Source organism: Balearica regulorum, chromosome 4, assembly GCF_011004875.1.
Source record: "Balearica regulorum gibbericeps isolate bBalReg1 chromosome 4, bBalReg1.pri, whole genome shotgun sequence".
Lineage (NCBI taxonomy): Eukaryota > Metazoa > Chordata > Aves > Gruiformes > Gruidae > Balearica > Balearica regulorum.
Genome location: NC_046187.1, coordinates 6,289,412 through 6,307,743, shown reverse-complemented (window position 1 = coordinate 6,307,743; position 18,332 = coordinate 6,289,412). Strand labels below are relative to the sequence as shown.

Genomic DNA, 18,332 nt, shown 5'->3' with positions numbered 1-18,332 from the left:
TTACAGCTACCTATTTATATTACATGGTCAGCATAATTTCCATTCTTAATAGCCATTATAGTTTCATCATCTCTGCAAGAAGTCTTGTGTCTTTCAGAACAAATAACACTGTATTCTGTGGCCACCTGTTGAGCCAATCTGCTGTATAAAATGATTTGTAAGCAACCTGCCAGAACACCTGGGAAATGGTGTTTATTATGTCCCCAAAATAAGGTTAACAAAAATGTAGCTCCCAAACAGCAAATCATTGTTTCCAATATAGAATTGACCTACAGCAGATAAGTGTATATTAATTACCAAAATTCAAGGTAAATATATACAATTGTTAAATTAATTAAAAAGAATGGAACAAGGAAAGAATCAAAGTGCACAAGCATGTTATCATACCTAAGTAACATATGAATTCTTTATGCTGTTGCATATTAATGTTACCAAACCTTTGCTGAGACTTGTGTCAGCTTTCTTGCTCTAGACTGGTTTTCTTCTAAGAGGTCATTGCCACTGATGAAATTCATTGCTGAGCAAAGGGCCACACAGGTCTGTTAAGAATAACAAAAATCTACACAGTGCAAAAAAGACAATTCCATGTAGCAAACTTGTTCTCCTCTCTTGCAAGAGAGTAATTATTTGTAGATCAACCCCAATTCATGACAAATACAGTTCAGAACCTACCAGACTAATGATCTTGGTGGAAGGAACTATATAGATGGTGCAGAGTTGTTACCATATTCATACATGTGCTGTTCCATGTAAATGGCCATTACAGAGGGCATGACAAGGCTTGAGCCAGGAAATGTCTCTGCCGTGGTGGTCCTTTGATGCTGGTATTGCCTCTCCTACAACTGTGGCAGATTACAGTGATATTCTGACTGTAGAACAGGTTCAGAGGTGGGAACTCCACGCGGGCTGCTTTCAGCACCGTAACTGTAGGAAGAGGACAAGGATATGGCTTATGTTTCTTAGCTTTCAGTATTTCTAGCTGCGCTTCTGGGTCAACTACATTAAGGTCAGTTCACTGTTGGAAGACAGATAGTACAGCCGAACAGAAGTGCAGGTCCATGAAATGGTTAATGAGCCATATGCCCTTTTCAGAAGGAAAAGAGACAGGAAAAAAGCATGTGACAAGTGAGCAAATGTGCTCGCAAGTTCACTGCTAGGGAAATTGAGTTTTTAACTCCATTAGTAGTGAAACTCTTATACTTAATACCCTAGGCAATAAAGTGTAGCCCATCTTGTAAACAGAATGTGATTTTGAAGCTAAGGTTCAGACTGAAACTGCAGCACCATTCGTGTAGGACTAAGGGACTTAAAAGAACTAAGGAAAACTAGTTAGAACAAGTAGTCTTGCTCTGTATGGTGAATTGCTGCTGCAACAGTGCTTGTAGTATTGTGTCTTAACTCTGTCTGTCTTTAGATTGCCAACAAAATTTCAGCGAAGTTGCTGACACTGGGCCAAGTTCTGCAGTTCTTGCTGAGAAAAAAGTCAGAGTGGAATTTTCAAGTGAAATTAGTAAGAATTTGAGTAAAACCACAGGATTTAATTTTCAAACACTGACATTTTGAATTGATAGATAAGAAATAAGATTCAAAATTCTCTTTGTATGTTGTGTGTTTGTGTATCAGAGTGTGCCAGTATCTGTTCCTGCTATGTCTAAATGCAGTCATTAGGATGTTAGGAATAAATAACATTATAACCACTCTTAGTCATACAGAAAAATATTTACATACTGATGAGTTGGTTCATGGTCATGAAACTGAATGCATTTGAAGTGTTATAGTCAATTATGCCTGGAAAAGTAGCTAAATTAAAATTGGGATTTTTTTTTTATTTTTTTTTTTTTTTGTGACCAGATACTGTCCTCATGCATCATTGTTGTTCACTGAGGTTTGGAATGGATCCTAAAATATTAGATAAATGTGATAATAAGATCAACATGTAATGAAATGTAAGAAACTGCATGGAAAGTAGGAGAGGAGAAATGCGGAAAGAACAAGGTTGTAAGATGATGTGATTGGTAGATGAAATATGATGTGAATCTACTGTCCTCAGAGGAGATGAAGCTGGGGGGGGAAACAAATAAACAGGGAGGGAAAAACATAGAAGAGGTCGCAGTTGCTGAAAACAAACCCAACAAAACCATAAATTCAAATATTTCAGCAGAGCTGGAGAGAAGGATGAATTTCAGAACTTTTATGGATGGGAGAAGTGACATGAGTTGCTCTGAGGACTTGGAAGTGGTGCATATTGTGCAGTTGCCAGCAGTTAAATAAGTTGCTAAGATCTTCTCGAGAGCCCTTAGACTTACTGCCAGAGAAGAACTTGCCATAACCATTGGCATCTTATTCACTAACTCCTCCCTTTTCTGGGGAAAATTATAGCACAGGCAGATCTCCTCTTAGTGTCAGATCAAAATGCTGATAGACCAGGAGGAATAAACCAGCACACAGCTCTGGATGAGATGCAAACAGATGGGCTGTTTCGTAGCCCTAGACAAGCTCCCTTAAAGCCTCTTTGCTGTTTCTCCCTGTTCCCTTTGGTAATGTGGCTGCTTCTTCTCTCCCCTCTTCCCTACAGTTTTAAGCCTGCTTTTTAAAAATGTCTTTGTAATTTGAAATAATTTACTTTCCTGTCTTTGGCCACAGTTAATCTGCTTTGGGATTTGTCCCTTGATGTCCTGAGGTGAGAATGAAATTTATCTTGGCAAAATAAAAGACTGATGGCATATGGCAGAATGTACACCACCACAAAAACCAGTGCCTTTTTTTTTTTTTCCCCTGTTCTTTCAAATGTGCCAGGCTGGCAGTTTTTATAGTGTGTAAGCTTCAAAGGTGACAGTCTAATAAAAAGAATACAAACATAGTTCAAGTTGACATTAATTTCTTAAAAGACTTTTAAAATATATTTTAATTAATTAATTTAATTAATCTAGATTAATCTTTTAATCTATTTGTTTCTGTTGGCCATTCCACTATAGGTACAAACTGCATTAACACGTAATCCAACTGGTTAATGAATCACACACAAAAATACTTCGGGACTTTCATTTTAGAGCAAAGTAGATTAAAATATGAAGATTGCTTCCCCTTTTTAAAGTTCAAGAAGGCAATTTACTAGGATTTACTAGTTATTGCCAGCCAATGTGACAAGTATATTACCAGATTTCTTCAAATTGCTGTGATAACTAGGCCATTTACTCTTGTGCTTAACTGATGTCCTATATGCTCTTATGATGTGGCAGTCTCACAGGACATGGTGTAATAGTAATAGCACTATTGATGAGTATGATAACACTTTAGAAATGGACTTCTCCAGAAATGTAAATATAATGGGAAAAGAAAATAGGGAGCTACAGAATTCTTCTTCCCTCCCACCCCTTAAGTTTCTCCAGTAGCAGCACCCAACATGGGCTACGTGCTCCTGGTTCCATGATATGATCCTGATGGAGTGGCTGCACAGTTTCCTCGTGTCCACATTGCTTCATCTTAAAGAAATCCTTTAGAAATAGAGCAATACATGCTTACCCTTTAACAAATTCAATCATCAAAAGCAATTTTAGTAAAATAAAACTTAAAGCATATCTAAACAAATGTAGTTGTTGGCAGCAGCTTGTTTCATCATTCCGTAATTAATTTGGGACTCATTTCCTTTCCCTGTGAACGTACTGAAATCTTACGGAAGCTAGAAAAATAACATTTGCATGCATGTGCTGCATAGAAGAAGGATGGAAGTTAGCTGTTTGGTTGTTTTGGAGGGTTTTTTTTAGTGGGTACTAGATCCTTAATGTGTGCCGGTTTAGTATCTTAACATTTCAATCTCTGCTCTCTTTCAATTTTGGGACGCTTAAGGAAGAATTTGTAGAAGTTGGGGGCTAATGAAACTTAGAGAAAAGGCTCAGGAGAGCAAGTCTGTGTTCTAATAACTGTTTGAGGAGAAGTTGAGCATTAATTCTAAGCCTATTTTTCCACTTGTCTGATTGTCTCTTCATGACTAGATCCTGTCAAATTCACTTGATGCCCTATTTCTTTGTCTTGATGTTTGTCTGGCGTCCCCCTCCCCTATTTTAAAGCAGTTTGTTACAAAAGTCCTTGATGATGTCTTGGCTCTGCTTAGTTAAGGTGAGCTGAAATTTTACCATTGACTTCAGCAGGCATCAGAGTTAGGTCAAAAGAGAGTAAGTGTATTCAAAATTCGTCCATGTCTGGGTACAAGAAAACTAAGTGCCAAAATTTGGGTGTAGGATTGAATGTTCCAAAAAGGGCCTGACATTCAGTGAATTGAAATTCAGTGGTAGCTGTGTATGCTTAGACTATTGACAATCAGGACATTCTTGTTTAAATGCCTAAGTCAACTTTTGGTCATTTTGTCAGAGACTATATTTAGTCAGATATTTGTACACATCTACTCTCGTGGTTTCCTTTATTATGTTTGATATCTTTTAGTCCTTCTGGTATAGAAATAAATAAACAAATACTTAATATTGATAAATAATAATGTAAACTAACCAGTAAAGACAAAAGGAACATTTCATAAAAGAATTCATTAAAAATAAAATTATCTTGCTCAGAAATCATTGAAATGTTTAGATTTTTAGTTAAAGTATACACCTCAGATCTTATTTGAGCCTTCTGCAGTGTGTTGTTAAGCTGTTAACAACTCATTAAAACACAAAGAATAGTATAAGACTATATAGTGCTAACAATCTGAACATTCAGGGTCCTTTAAAAACTTAAAATAGGGAAAAAGGACAAGTTATTTTTTAAAAGTGTCAAATCTGAGGATTTAATATTTTTCAGTTGAGATAGTGTTAAAAAGCATGAACTTAGAGAAAATACAAAACTGTAGAGCAAAATAGTCTATTGTATTTTGAGTCCTTAGGGCATCATCCAAACCATAAGATCATCTTTTCATCTGGTTCACAAAATGCAATTTCCTTGTATTACTGAATGCTAAATTTTATTTTCCACAAAACATAAAAATGTATTTCTAGTAAGTGGCTTCTGATTATTTTTCAAACCCCAAATACATCTAAGTAGAGGTGATAGCTAGCACCATTGATGGTAGTAAGAGAAAACAAACCCTTTGATTATTCATCTTTGTGTGTTCTGGTGAGGTTTACAATTCTGTGCTTCGCTTCATTTCTTGCCTCAGTAAGTTTTAGACTGAAAATGTATAGATGGGTAAGGAGGTACATGGAGCCTTTGTCAAAGAACCAAATCAAATGGCACTGATGATTGAGGAGGTCTGTGAAGATCATGTGCAGGAAGGGGAGAAGCTAATGGTGGATTATAGTCAAACCAGAATTTTCAGTCTCCACAGAAATTCTGCGTGTACCTTGGATCAGCTTGATTTGCTGAGAAATTGTTGGCAGTTAGGACTGAGGTTCAACTCTGACAGGATCCAGTTGGGTATGCGAAGCTGTTCTTTTAATGTTCTTTTAATAAAGGTTTCTATCAGCGAGTGTTATCCACACGTGCAACCGTGTCCCCAAAGTGCTGCTTTAAATTAGCCCAGTAGTTTTTTCTTTATTTATTAACCTTTATTTTGAAGAAAGGAGTAAAACCACAGTTGTTAAGGTCTAAATTAACACCAAATATTTAAGGCGATCATTATCTTGTATATAGCAGTTACATAAACCTTCTTATAAATGATAATATATCTTGGTTTTCTTTCTTTTTCTTTACAGTTTGTGGCCCATCCAAACTGTCAGCAACAGCTACTGACTATCTGGTATGAAAATCTCTCAGGATTACGGGAGCAGACCATAGCTATCAAGTGTCTGGTTGTGCTGGTTGTGGCATTGGGCCTTCCATTTCTAGCCATTGGTTATTGGATTGCACCATGTAGCAGGGTACTGAATTTTATAAATTATGTATCTTGTACTATTCTGGGAGCTGTTTTTCAATTTATGGCACTCAAAATGCAATATTGTACCCCTAATTCTGCTGCTTCCAAATTTTAACTAATTAACAATATTTTTAGTAATCTCTAGTCTTGAGCCAAAAGATGCTATTTGTTTTATTTGTACTGTAAAGAGGAGACCACAGTGCTGAAGTGTGAAAATAAACAGTTGTTAAGTTTAAAGAAAGAAAACAACACCACCTTTGTCTGAGAGCTTTTTTCTTTTTTAAATTTCTGTGGATTGTGCTCACCTCAATCTCTGCTATGCAATTGTATTTGTATTAGTAACATGGATTTTTTTTTTTTTGAAAGTCACCACTCAAATTCTTACTAGGTCTCCTCTGATGGCATCTTAAGATCTGATGCTGTTCCCATATAAACCATTAGCAGAACATCTGTTTACTTCACTGATGCAGAACTTGAGAAATCTTAAGTGAAATATTTGTTATTCCTGCCCTAGGAGGTCTGTTTACCAGGTGAACCATAGAGCAGAAATTGAATTAAACGCAGTATTCCAACCACGTGGTGGGGTATATTTGTAAAAGAGTGCAAGTCTAAAGTCTTACCTCTTTAAAATAACGTGAAAATATATGGGTGCTTCCAGCTTTCCTGATGATCTCACAGTGAAAATAACAGCAGTTTCTTTGAAATCCTTATAGTCCTGGAACATGTGAACAAATCAAGCATATTGATAGATGTTTGGTAAATCAGAAGGAAGATTTCTCTGTTATAGTAACTTATTTAAAATTTTAATTAAATGTGCTTCTGTCCTGAATGTGGTCTTTCAATTTTATTTCCTTAACAAGTATACAGCAAAGAAATGTGAGTTTCACTTACATTTTGCTCTTGTAGTTCACTTCAGAAAGGATAAAATTTTGCTCATTTCCTGCATATTTCAAGGGAACCTGATGTTTTCTCTGGGTTAAATATTTATTTACTTTAAAGATAAACCTTTATGAAAACAGTGTAATTGTTGCTGTCATCATTCTCTGAAATGTCACTTTCCATGAATATCTGTAGCAAAGATATTCCTCACTCACAGCTCCATATCATAGAAACATATTAATATATTTTTAGCTGGTGTCTAATACGGAAAAGTGGCATTTGTCCTTCAGCTTTAATTCCCAGTACCAGAATCACCTGACATTTTTCCTAGTGCTCATGTCAAATAAAAGTACTGTACATTCAGATCAGTTGTTTGATATTGTAATTTCAAAATGCTTTCTAAAGGTCAGGAGCAGGAAGGGAACCTGAGATTGTTTGCACAGGTAGTAAATGCTATTTAGTGTGTCTACTTAGTTCGTAGTAGCTGACCCCAGTTTCAGGAAAACCATGCCTTGAAATAAGCTACTTCCAGTTCCCCCTCTGCTTGGTTTTCTCTTCCTATATGATACTGCAGCTCTTCACAGGAGATTTTGGAATAGTGTAGAATATTGATGATGTAAGTGATAGTTTATCCCATTAGGATTGTATATTAACATTAATAAAAGTTGGACATTATGTGCAAAGCAGTATATAGTTCTGTTGTACTGAAGGAGACAGGAGAGATTTGGCCTTGAGGTATGCACCAGCTAAGATGAAGAAGTCTGTCTAGCATCTACCTTGTCACACCTTGTGTAGAGATGGGACAAGCCTCTGTTGTGGCTGTTTTGTCCTTCTACCAGGTGCAGATGTGAATGAAATCAGCTGAATTAATTGGAAAATAGTAATATTTCTGATCTTATCCTTAGTCCATTGTGATGGAACAGTCATTATTTTTACTAGACACAGGTTATTTATTTGGCACTTAGTGCTCTGAACATAGATTCTCTGGATGGAATATGGTAGCAAGAGATGAGAAGATAAGTCTGTAATTTTTTCCTAGAGCTGTAGTCATAGACAAGCTAATAGTAGGCTTTTCTTGGTAGGGAAAGCATTTTGCTACTTGGAGATTTCATTTATTTATTTTCCATGGGCTGGCTGCCACCCCCCATTGGTATTTGTGGGCATTGGATCAAACTCTTCCTGGTCATTGCCATTGTATGTTTGTAATTCCTTGGAGTGTTTCCCCTCAAACATTGCCATCTAGAGTTTATGGAATAAGCTGAACACTTACTAACAGGACAACATACTCCATGAGGCTGCCTTTGCGAGACTTTTGTCTGAAATGGTAAAGCATCGCAATTCACTGCACTTGGAAGAGTATCCTTTAAAAGTGAGGTTTCAGACTGTCCTGAGCTCTGAGTGCCCATTTATGGTTCTGGAATGCCTGATAAAAGAGTTTATTTCTTTGAGAAAACTGAGTGACTGCTTTCATTCTGCCTTTGCAGCTTGGAAGAATCCTTCGAAGCCCATTTATGAAATTTGTGGCACATGCAGCGTCCTTCATTATTTTCCTAGGCTTGCTGGTGTTCAATGCTTCAGATAGATTTGAAGGTATAACAACGCTACCGAATGTCACCGTTACCGATTACCCTAAGCAGATCTTTAGGGTGAAGACCACCCAGTTCACCTGGACAGAAATGCTGATCATGGTATGGGTACTTGGTAGGTATATTGCCCCTTCATCTTTATGTCAACTGTTCTCCTGCAGATATAATTTCTAAAAGAAAGGAGGGGAGTGTAGATCTCAAACCTTAGCTACAGCTGCTGCGCAGTTAGAAAAAAACCTTAGGGCAGATAACAGATAACATTAGAACTGGTGAGAGCACCAGAGCATCTCTGTGCTGCCCTCTCTTGCAAAAAATTTTGTTTGCTGATTTGCCACGCCGGTAATTCTGGCATTTGTAACAGGAGCACAGGTTTGCTGAAGAGAATGCCACAGAAATTATACTTTACTGAAGTGGTTTTCTTAAATAGTATCAGGAAGCCTACACTCTGTATGTGCCAGAAGGTCAGGAGTTGCTACTGCTCGGTGTTAATGTGCTTGCACATCAGTGCTTATGTGGCATTGCTGCTTAGGTAGCATTTGGGGAAATCACAGCTTCTACCAGTGTCAAGGGGCTAATGAGTCAGTTCTCATGACTCAGGTTCTTTCACAAAACCTGATCAGCTGTCAGTCTGTTTGAAACTCGGTATGGCAGAAAATGCTTTCTTCTAGCATTTTGTCAGAGTCAGGTGCTTTACGTAGCAAAATGTCAGCCACATGATAGCTTTTGCAGGCTGTGGAGGAGAAAGAAGTGTTCTGCGGCTGCTACGTGAAGGTGCCTCGCTCTGCCTTTCGAATCCCCTGTATCTCCTGATTTAAGCACTGCTTTATCTTAAATTATGTTAGGGTAGAAAGATGCATAGCCCTTGCATGCTGCCTTTTGGTAGTCCCAGCATATACTTGTGGGGAGCAGCCTCTTTATTTGACAGAAGGCAAGGACTGAGATTTTGGTGGTCTCTACGACTCGATCACTGTGAGGAATTTCTTGGGCACTCGGAGAGAACCAGCCTCAAGCCAATCCACCGCGTGGCTGCTGTGCATAAGGTTGGGATGGCAGCAGTAACCCCTCTGAATTACCCAGCGAGGGAAACAAGAAGTTGTTTTCATTTCTTGTTGCAGGTATGATGTGGTCAGAATGCAAAGAGCTGTGGTTGGAAGGACCCAGGGAATATATTTTGCAGTTATGGAATGTTTTGGATTTTGGGATGCTGTCCATTTTTATTGCCGCTTTCACAGCAAGGCTTCTGGCATTCCTGCAGGCCACAAAAGCACAACAGTATGTGGACAACTATATTGAGGAGAATGACCTCTCTGAGGTCACACTTCCTCCAGAAATAGAATATTTTACTTATGGTGAGTTTAACTTTTCTGTGACACAGATCTGAATATAGAAAATCTGGTAGGAGGCACTAACATTTCAAAGCCTTAAAATGAATATTTGCACGTGTTTGTGTTCATAGCATTGTCTAACCATTTCTGTCTCAGTATTTTTGTTTCTATGCTATTTCAAAAATAGTTACCATGACACTAACTTGACAAATAAGTTTGCCAATATATTAAAACCAAGCAATAGGCATAAGAACAAAATCAGTTCAAATGTAGCTGTCCATAAATCTGTTGTAACTGTTTATCCTACAGCTAAATTTGACCCTCTTGATTTTAAATATTTGCAAGCTACATTTTATTCTTGACTTAATGCACAACAGAAAAAATTTTTGATGTGACTTTTTGGTTGGTTCAGTTGTTGGATACAGTCATTCATATTCATAAAGATCTGTCGACATTTCATGAGAAAGGAAGGATGCTGGCCCAGTAAAGATCTGCTCAGATAGAATAAAAGTACAAAACAGTTACTGCAGTGCAGAAATTGTAGTTAAAGATATGATGAATCTCTGTTTGCAACACCAGCAAAGGCTATATTTGCTGATGGTGTGTTTTAGCATAGACTTTATGAACTTCAGTGTGTTATAACAGCAGGCTTGGTTTTGTTATTTATGTTAATTGCTATATAATAATGTGAATCTTTACATATGTAAGTACACATTTAGAAACATGGTATTTTGATATCAAACACATTTTAATTCAGTGATGTTTGGCTAAGATGGTGTATTAATTCACATAATAAACAATTTATGAATTATATATAAACTCAAATTGTTTCTGTGCACGTTGTGTGTAAAAACCCACAATCTTTCTTCCATAGATGTAAATGGTAAAAATCTTCATGATTTCAACAGGAACTAGGTTATATTCTGAACTTGCAACAGTGGCAGAAGCTTGGTGTGATTAACTTCAAAATATGAACAAATTTCTGGCTTTAGCATAGATAGTTAATAATACAGTCATGTTAAGAAAAGCAATAAGGAATTATTTATTGTTAGGTAGTTCAAGTTAAAATGCAAACTGTAGAAGAAAAATGTCATGTGTCTTCAAGTATAGTTTTTCTTCCAGCAACAAGTAATGTTACTTATATTCGTCATTTGTGAGTTAAAGGAAATAGGAATAGAGTAGCAACTACTAGACTCTCCAAATATTTGTCACAACTAAATTCAGACATGTTCATGGAAAATACTACCAAGATTTATTTTTAAACATTGTGATAAATGAGTAACTCGTTATATTTACCCTTATATTTCATATCTTCCAGCTAGAGATAAATGGCTCCCATCTGATCCTCAGATAATATCTGAAGGCCTTTATGCAATTGCTGTCGTTCTTAGCTTTTCTCGGATTGCATATATCCTGCCTGCAAATGAGAGTTTTGGGCCCTTGCAGATTTCACTTGGAAGGACTGTAAAGGACATCTTCAAGTTTATGGTCCTTTTTATTATGGTATTTCTTGCATTTATGATTGGAATGTTCATACTATATTCCTACTACCTTGGAGCCAAACTAAACCCAGCCTTTACAACGTAAGTACAGAGTTATGTTTAAGTATAAAGCCAGTATGAAACTTCTAGTTTTTCACTAAGGTAACAAAGTCTGTGAGATACTGTAAGCTGTCTCCTAGCATTAAAGCAGCATTGAAGACAGTTGAAATCGGTGAGAAATTGGGTATCTCAGAACCTGAGACAGCTGAATACAAAACCCCAATTCTTTCCTACTTGTATAATGGAAGCTTTCATTGCAGTCTAAAATGATTTTACCTTTATATTATCTTAATCACACAGACTTGTGGACAACCAATTGTAGAAGCTCTTGTGAGGAGTGCAGCGGTTTCCTTCCCCTCAGCCCCATTTTTAGCTTTATTAGGACAGGGAAGGTCTGCCCCCTGCAGAGTTAGACTGGAAAATAATGAGATGAGAATATGCTTCATCTTAAAACCTGGAAATATAATACCTTTCTAATCCTTGGACTGTTGTTTTGTATATATTAGTACAACTATATCATCTATGATGGATAGGTGGAGCACAGTGGAGAAATTGAACATACTGTGAAAAATATTTTCTTGCATGTTTGTTGTTTGATCAGTGCTCTACAAACAAACTCACAGACAAATTACGTGAGATTGTTTATCACTTACTGTAGACACAACTTAAATATTTATTAATGTAGTTAGTAATAATGCCTTCCTTTTTTTTTTTTTTTCCCTCCTATAGAGTAGAAGAAAGTTTCAAGACCTTATTTTGGTCAATATTTGGCTTGTCTGAAGTAACCTCTGTTGTCCTCAAATACGATCATAAGTTCATTGAGAACATTGGTTATGTTCTTTATGGCATATACAATGTGACGATGGTGGTAGTTCTGCTCAACATGCTGATTGCTATGATCAACAGTTCATATCAAGAAATTGAGGTGGGCTCTGTTCTCAAGCCGTTCTTTTTTTTTTTATGTTGAAAAAGGGCAAAATTATTAGGAATTATTTCCATGAGCACATCTTGATATGCAAAAGTATAGTGAAGAGATTACTGCAGTAAAGGAGATCACAAACAATACCATGTTCCTAGGTCTGACTTTAACAACCCAGCCAAGCTGCAGAACCTTACAGGATCTGAACATGTAGTTCATCTTGTGCCATGTAAACGTATCTAGGGAGATGCAGAAGTCTTAAAATCTAAAGTAATACTCAAATGAAGACTGCTGTGAAGTAGAAAACAAAGTTACTGAGCGTAACATTTTAGACACGAGTGGTTCATTCCCAGTTTCCTTAGGATGTTTCCTTAATGTAGTGCACTTCAATCTTTGGCACATCATTAGGATACAGATTAAATGTATTTTGATGTGTTCTTTAATGGAAATCTGTTTTTTACTTCCAATCCTGAAACTTTTTAGCTATATGTGGAGGAGTTAGACACTTATGCACAGCCATGATACGTGGACATACTTTTTATTACATTTATATGCCTCTGTATGTGGAGTATGAGACAGGTGCTTATCTTCAAAATTGTTGTGACTCAGTCACACTTCGCAATGCTTAAACGTTATTTGTAATAAGTGGGGTTTTTTTCTACTTAGGTACAATATTAAAACTTGATTCTAGGTTTACTGAGCTTTGCCATATGCCCTGAAAACACAGTGGCAGTGTTTCTCCAAATCTGCCAAATGGCTCAGTTGAATGAATGCTTGAATTTCACACAAAGTTATTGGCTGCATCACTTAGTAAGAGAGGTATATTTTATTTGAATTTCATTATGATGACAAAGTATCTTCATTTTTAAAGACAATTAATTGGAGAATTTAGCATCCAACTCCAATAAAAAATTCAGAAAATTTAAAGTAGAGAAGATACTTGGGTTTTAAAAATACATTCCAAGTTGCTGAAATGAAAGTAAAAGTATATTTATAGCTCCAGTTTGCCAGACCGTGAGTTCTGATATTATTCAGAGTACTATATTCACATAGACGCAAGTGTACACCCACACTAACAGGAAAGAAAAGATTATCTGAGACATAGTATATAAACGAAAGTGTCATTTCTGGTATTTTCAGTGACTTCCAGGAGGTGTCAGGGAATTCAACAGGGGAAAACTAGTTATAACAAACAAACTTTTCACCTTTGGAGTAAACCAAGTCCAGCCTTCGAATATTTCAGTAAGAATGTATTAAGACAAAATCAGTTTGTCAGTTTTTAACACAATTTCTTCATGACCACAAAGTTTGTTTTTTCTGTAGTCCATTATAAATCAGAGTTACTTTTCATGGCTATGTAAAAAGCAGTGAGTACTACCATTTTAAACCATGTCTGCCTTGAAGCTAATACTTTGTCACTTGTGCGAGTACCAAATTCATGTGACTGCTTTAATGGGAAAAACAAGACTTTAAAAAAACCAAAGAAGTTCCACTTTAAATAGTAAGGAGTTTATATGTTGGCTTTCACTCAGTGCAGAAATAACACTTGTTTAAATGGTTCACGTGCTTTAACTAAGTATTGTCAATGAGATGTTGCCATAAAGAGACAACTGAAATTTAGTTAAAATAGACTTGATAAAGTGGTTGCATTTTTGCAGAACTGCTGGGAGTCTTACTAGCAAGCACATAACATTTTATGTAAAACCAGAAAGGGTCAATATTTAAAAGAAGTTTCATTTGGAAGAAGTTTTGCATTTCATAGAAGCAAAGCACATTCCTGTTTTTATATCTTAACGCAGGATGACAGTGATGTAGAGTGGAAGTTTGCTCGTTCTAAACTTTGGTTATCATATTTTGATGATGGAAAAACATTACCTCCACCGTTCAGTCTTGTACCAAGCCCCAAATCTTTTTTCTATTTCATCATGAGGATCATTAACTTTTCTAAGTGCAGGAGGAGACGGCTACAGAAGGACATTGAAATGGGAATGGGCAATTCCAAATCTAGGGTAGGTACTGAAATCTTTTCATTACAGTGAAGAATTGTGTGTCCATTTCAGCATTCTGTTTTTCTTTAAGTAAGTCATTTGTGCTTCTGGTGATAGTACAGTAATTAGTCAAGCATTTATATTCATAGATCTGTATTTCAAACTGACTAAACATGCTGCATAAAACCAAAAAATAGCTATAAATTTTCTTAGGACAGCAAGGTCCAATGACTGGAAAAAGGCAATTAAAACAAAAATAACTGAGTACGCAAAGACGCAAATAATTCCCACAAGGAATGACCTAAATGTTGAATAAAGATGCTTTCAGCCTCCATTAGAAAGATTTTTAGTTCAGGGTAAAAAAAAAAAAAAAAGGGAATAAGGAGAGATAATTTTTCCTTTCACTAGGACAGGAAAGAGATAAAGTGTGGTCAGTATGCTATTTACTCCCTACTGTCAAAAGCTATTTGTCTCAGAATACAACAGGAAACGGGCCGGGGGAGGGTGGATGGGTAGTAATAATCTTCAGTACTTTCATGACATTCTAAGTTTGGATATCTAAATGTTCTTTACAAATATTAATGGAATGCAGTGTCGCAATATATAGATAAGTATTCCCCTTGTTTTACAGATGGCAAAGTGGGGCACAGATGGGTTAAAGAGGATAGATGTGGCTTTTTTTCTAAGTTGGGCTCAAGGCCCTGTGTATTAACAAAGATGGAAAGCAGTACCTTGAAAATAATTTTTATTTGGTTTACTGTAAATTATCAGAAATGTCAAGTCATCTTTTCTGAAAGCTCTCTCTGGAGCCTAGGACTTCTGAGCTGGTGCTGGTACTGAATCTTCAGTAAAGAAAATATTTTCAATATTTTTCTCCAGTTTTCTGTGGGCAGTGGAAGTGGATACATATTTATAAAAATGTCAATTTAAATCACTTTATCTAGAAGCAATTTTGTGGTACTAACTGCTCATCTTTTGCTCTCTAGTACTCCGAGTGCCTGAACTTCATTAGTTCTCTCCAGTCACTGTACAGAAGATGTTTCTTTGTTTTGTTTTTTAAACACATCAACACCCTAAGATACTTTTTTTTTTTTTTTTTGGTTAAAGCCAGTTTAGAGAGTCTCTCCTTGCTCTGGCCACTCACCCATGCCTCCAAGTCATAATTCATTATTTTCTCAGTTGTGCAAGCACATTTGTTTTGAAGCTGTGCTGTGAACAGGATGGCTAAAATTATCAATGTTAAAAAAAAAAACCAAACCCAATCCACCAAATCCAATGAATAAGTCAAGGCAATCTCAATTTTTTGGAAATAATATTCTGATATAGTGACTATGGAGACATCCCCAACATGTCTCCAAGAAAAAAAAAATGGAGCTGAATTCTAACTGCAAATTCCATAATATACTTTAATTTTGTCTTATTTCTTCCTAGTTAAACCTTTTCACGCAGTCGAACTCCAGAGTTTTTGAATCGCACAGTTTTAACAGCATTCTCAATCAGCCAACACGCTATCAGGCAAGTATATACAGTGGTCACTGTTTTGAGTAATAGAACTCTGTGAAGGTACTAGAATTTTGTCTTTCAAGTACATTTTGCCTTCACCAGATAAAGAAAACCTGTAGAGATGAATGCTATTTCCAGGATGCTACTGGAAAAAGGACAGTTATTGTTCAAGCCCCATTATTTGCAGCGTTTAGAAAACTAGCCCATACAAAACTTGTAGTTTCCTTGGAAAAAGTGAGAAGCAAACCTCTGAATCTGATTTCTGGGGAAGGGATGTGAAAGCATTAAGGTGACTAGGTTAACATTACTTTCCCTTCCTTTCTTCTCATGATTTGAGATGTGACATTCAACATTCCTACAGATGGGAATGCTCCTTTCTGGTCAGAGGAGTTTGTCAGATATTACCTTCCTGTCTTCTTGCCAGCTCAGAAAGAAAAGATTTAATAGGAGCTTTTATTCCCTTAGTAAAAATGTTGAAGGTGTGTAATTCACCTGTGCAAATTCTGTTAGATGAGTTACTTTAGTTTAGGTGTGGTAACACAGTACAAGAATAATAGTATACACAAGGAACCCTGGCAGTTACGGTATAAAAACACAGATACAATCTTAATTAATCCTTTACAGCTGACATTGCACTGTCATACTGTAAAATCTCAACTTTTCTTTCTTTTTAAAAGGTAAATATTTATCTTACTATTAGACATCCTTTCACATGTGAACTGAGTTTAACAAAGAATAGACCTATTCTGAAGCTACTTAAAGCTAAATTAGGTATTCAGACATATTTTCCTGTTGTCCTGTTCCCTACAAAGAGTTATGATGCTCTGTAAATAAGAGGTAATTAGATGAGAAAGGTGCTTTATTGTAATGATGAATCTCAGCATGCCACCAAAAAAGCCTGTAAGAGGCAACTGCTTGATCTGGGGCTGTTCATTCTTTCACTTACACAGATGTGAGGGAGACATTTAAGAAAGAAAAGTGAATAGTGTTCAATTATATACGCTCACCTGATTGTATAACTGTTTTAATCTGGCAGCAAATAATGAAAAGACTGATAAAACGTTATGTTCTGAAAGCACAAGTGGACAAAGAAAATGATGAAGTAAATGAAGGTAAGAATGAGACTGCATTTGCAACATTCAGAGACAATTTTTGTCACTTTATGTTAGGAATTGGTATTACAGGTTTCAGGTAAAAAGAGGGTTTATTTCTACTTTGAACACACTGAACTTGGATAGATAGTGGTGGAAGTATGCTTGTGAACAAAAATGGACAAGTAGGACTGAAGAAGTAGACTTGAGAAATATTACGGGCCCCAGGGGCACAGACATCATGCACAGTTACAGAGGAAATTTGTGAGGAAGCCACTAACTGTGTTCACGTTTCCAGAGTCCTAGTTAGAGCTGCAGGACATCTTTTGCTCTGTTTCATTCAGCTGAACACACAATTTACCACTTTACACCATGAACTACTGGTATTTACCTTCCTTCATAAAGCTGTACGGAATATTCATCTGTGAAGTTGCACATTGTTAAACAAAGCTGCATGGTGGGAAAAATGACAACCGTAGCCACTATTTTAGTGTACAATTGGAGATCTCTTGAGAAATGATGGATCTGAGCTTGGTGTCTGTTGACAATGCAGAACTTCCCTGGCAGCAGCAAGAGGTGCATGTTCCAGGTGCATGTTCTGACTCCCCGTTGGGATGGGACCAAGGTGAATGCGGTTCTACTTCCTCCAGCCTTCTAGGAATGAAACACAGGCCTACAGGCCAAAAAAGCAAGTCTTGAGCTCTGGGCAGATCTCCAAACAAAATGACAGGGGTGTGTGCAACATGGGGCATACTTACTCTGCTCTCTAGCTAAAAAATCAGGCAATAGATTGATGTCCCTTCCAGGCTGGCTCTGCTCTTGGAAATGTAATACCCCAGCAATGGTTTTGTTCCTGACTCTTCCCCATCCTTTGTGGCTGTACAGAGCTGAGCTCATGAGTGACAAAAGCAGAGAAGCTCCTAAAAGTGTCCTCCTCTTGGTGTGCCCCCCCTCCTGAATTCTCATTGCTTTCCTCCTGTTCCTGCTCTGTGATGGGCGAAATCATCTGCCTAGTGATGGATGAAAATGCCATTCTCTCACCAACAGCACCAGGAGCGTGCAAGTCTTTCCAGTTCCCCGATGCCTGTTTGGTATTGGCATATATGTGTTTAGATAAGCAAATCAGCTAGCCCCTGAACCTCAGTCTTCAGCTGCATAGCAAAGGTCATGCCCATCTCATTGGTACCTCAAGTGTAGATCCAGCCTTTGAAGATACAATTGTTGAAATCTCCCATATTCTAAGCAGAAAACTTCTGCAGCTATTTTAAACTGGTTTAAGCTATTTAAAAGTCCAGGGATTTTTCCCTGTTTCGCACCACTAAAGAATTTAGGTATTCTTTCGCAGGCTTTATTTCATATGTAACAAATAATTTCCTGCGGTGGCTACTGTGCAAGAATTCACATATTTCACACTTGCTGGAAGAATACTATTTCAGTATTTTAAAAAGCTTCTGCTCTTTAACTGAATATCCTATAATGGAAAACATGCTGTTGCTTGTTATGAGCCTGGCCTTGACAATTGGGGGTTTTTTAATGCGTTTTTTATACTTGTGTCAAATTGTAACATAATTTTAAATTGGTTGACTTTTTCTAATTCAAAGGATATTGGTAAGGAAGAGGAGAGAGACTCAGAAGCTGTGAGTTTGATTGCCAGC

The 18,332-nt window shown here is 36.9% G+C and overlaps 1 protein-coding gene and 1 long non-coding RNA gene across 2 annotated transcripts in view; one reads left to right on the top strand and one right to left on the bottom strand.

Annotated features, from left to right (window-relative positions):
* Positions 1-18,332, bottom strand: part of LOC142601647 (uncharacterized) — a 195,592-nt gene that overhangs the window by 11,679 nt on the left and 165,581 nt on the right. The gene's annotated exons all lie outside the window — the stretch shown is intronic.
* Positions 1-18,332, top strand: part of TRPC3 (transient receptor potential cation channel subfamily C member 3) — a 44,830-nt gene that overhangs the window by 25,179 nt on the left and 1,319 nt on the right. The window contains exons 4-11 of the mRNA XM_075751051.1: positions 5,685-5,849; positions 8,209-8,425; positions 9,426-9,659; positions 10,954-11,218; positions 11,906-12,101; positions 13,895-14,104; positions 15,515-15,598; positions 16,623-16,698. Of these exons, the coding sequence (XP_075607166.1) occupies positions 5,685-5,849; positions 8,209-8,425; positions 9,426-9,659; positions 10,954-11,218; positions 11,906-12,101; positions 13,895-14,104; positions 15,515-15,598; positions 16,623-16,698 (1,447 nt within the window). The remainder of the gene's footprint in view (positions 1-5,684; positions 5,850-8,208; positions 8,426-9,425; positions 9,660-10,953; positions 11,219-11,905; positions 12,102-13,894; positions 14,105-15,514; positions 15,599-16,622; positions 16,699-18,332) is intronic.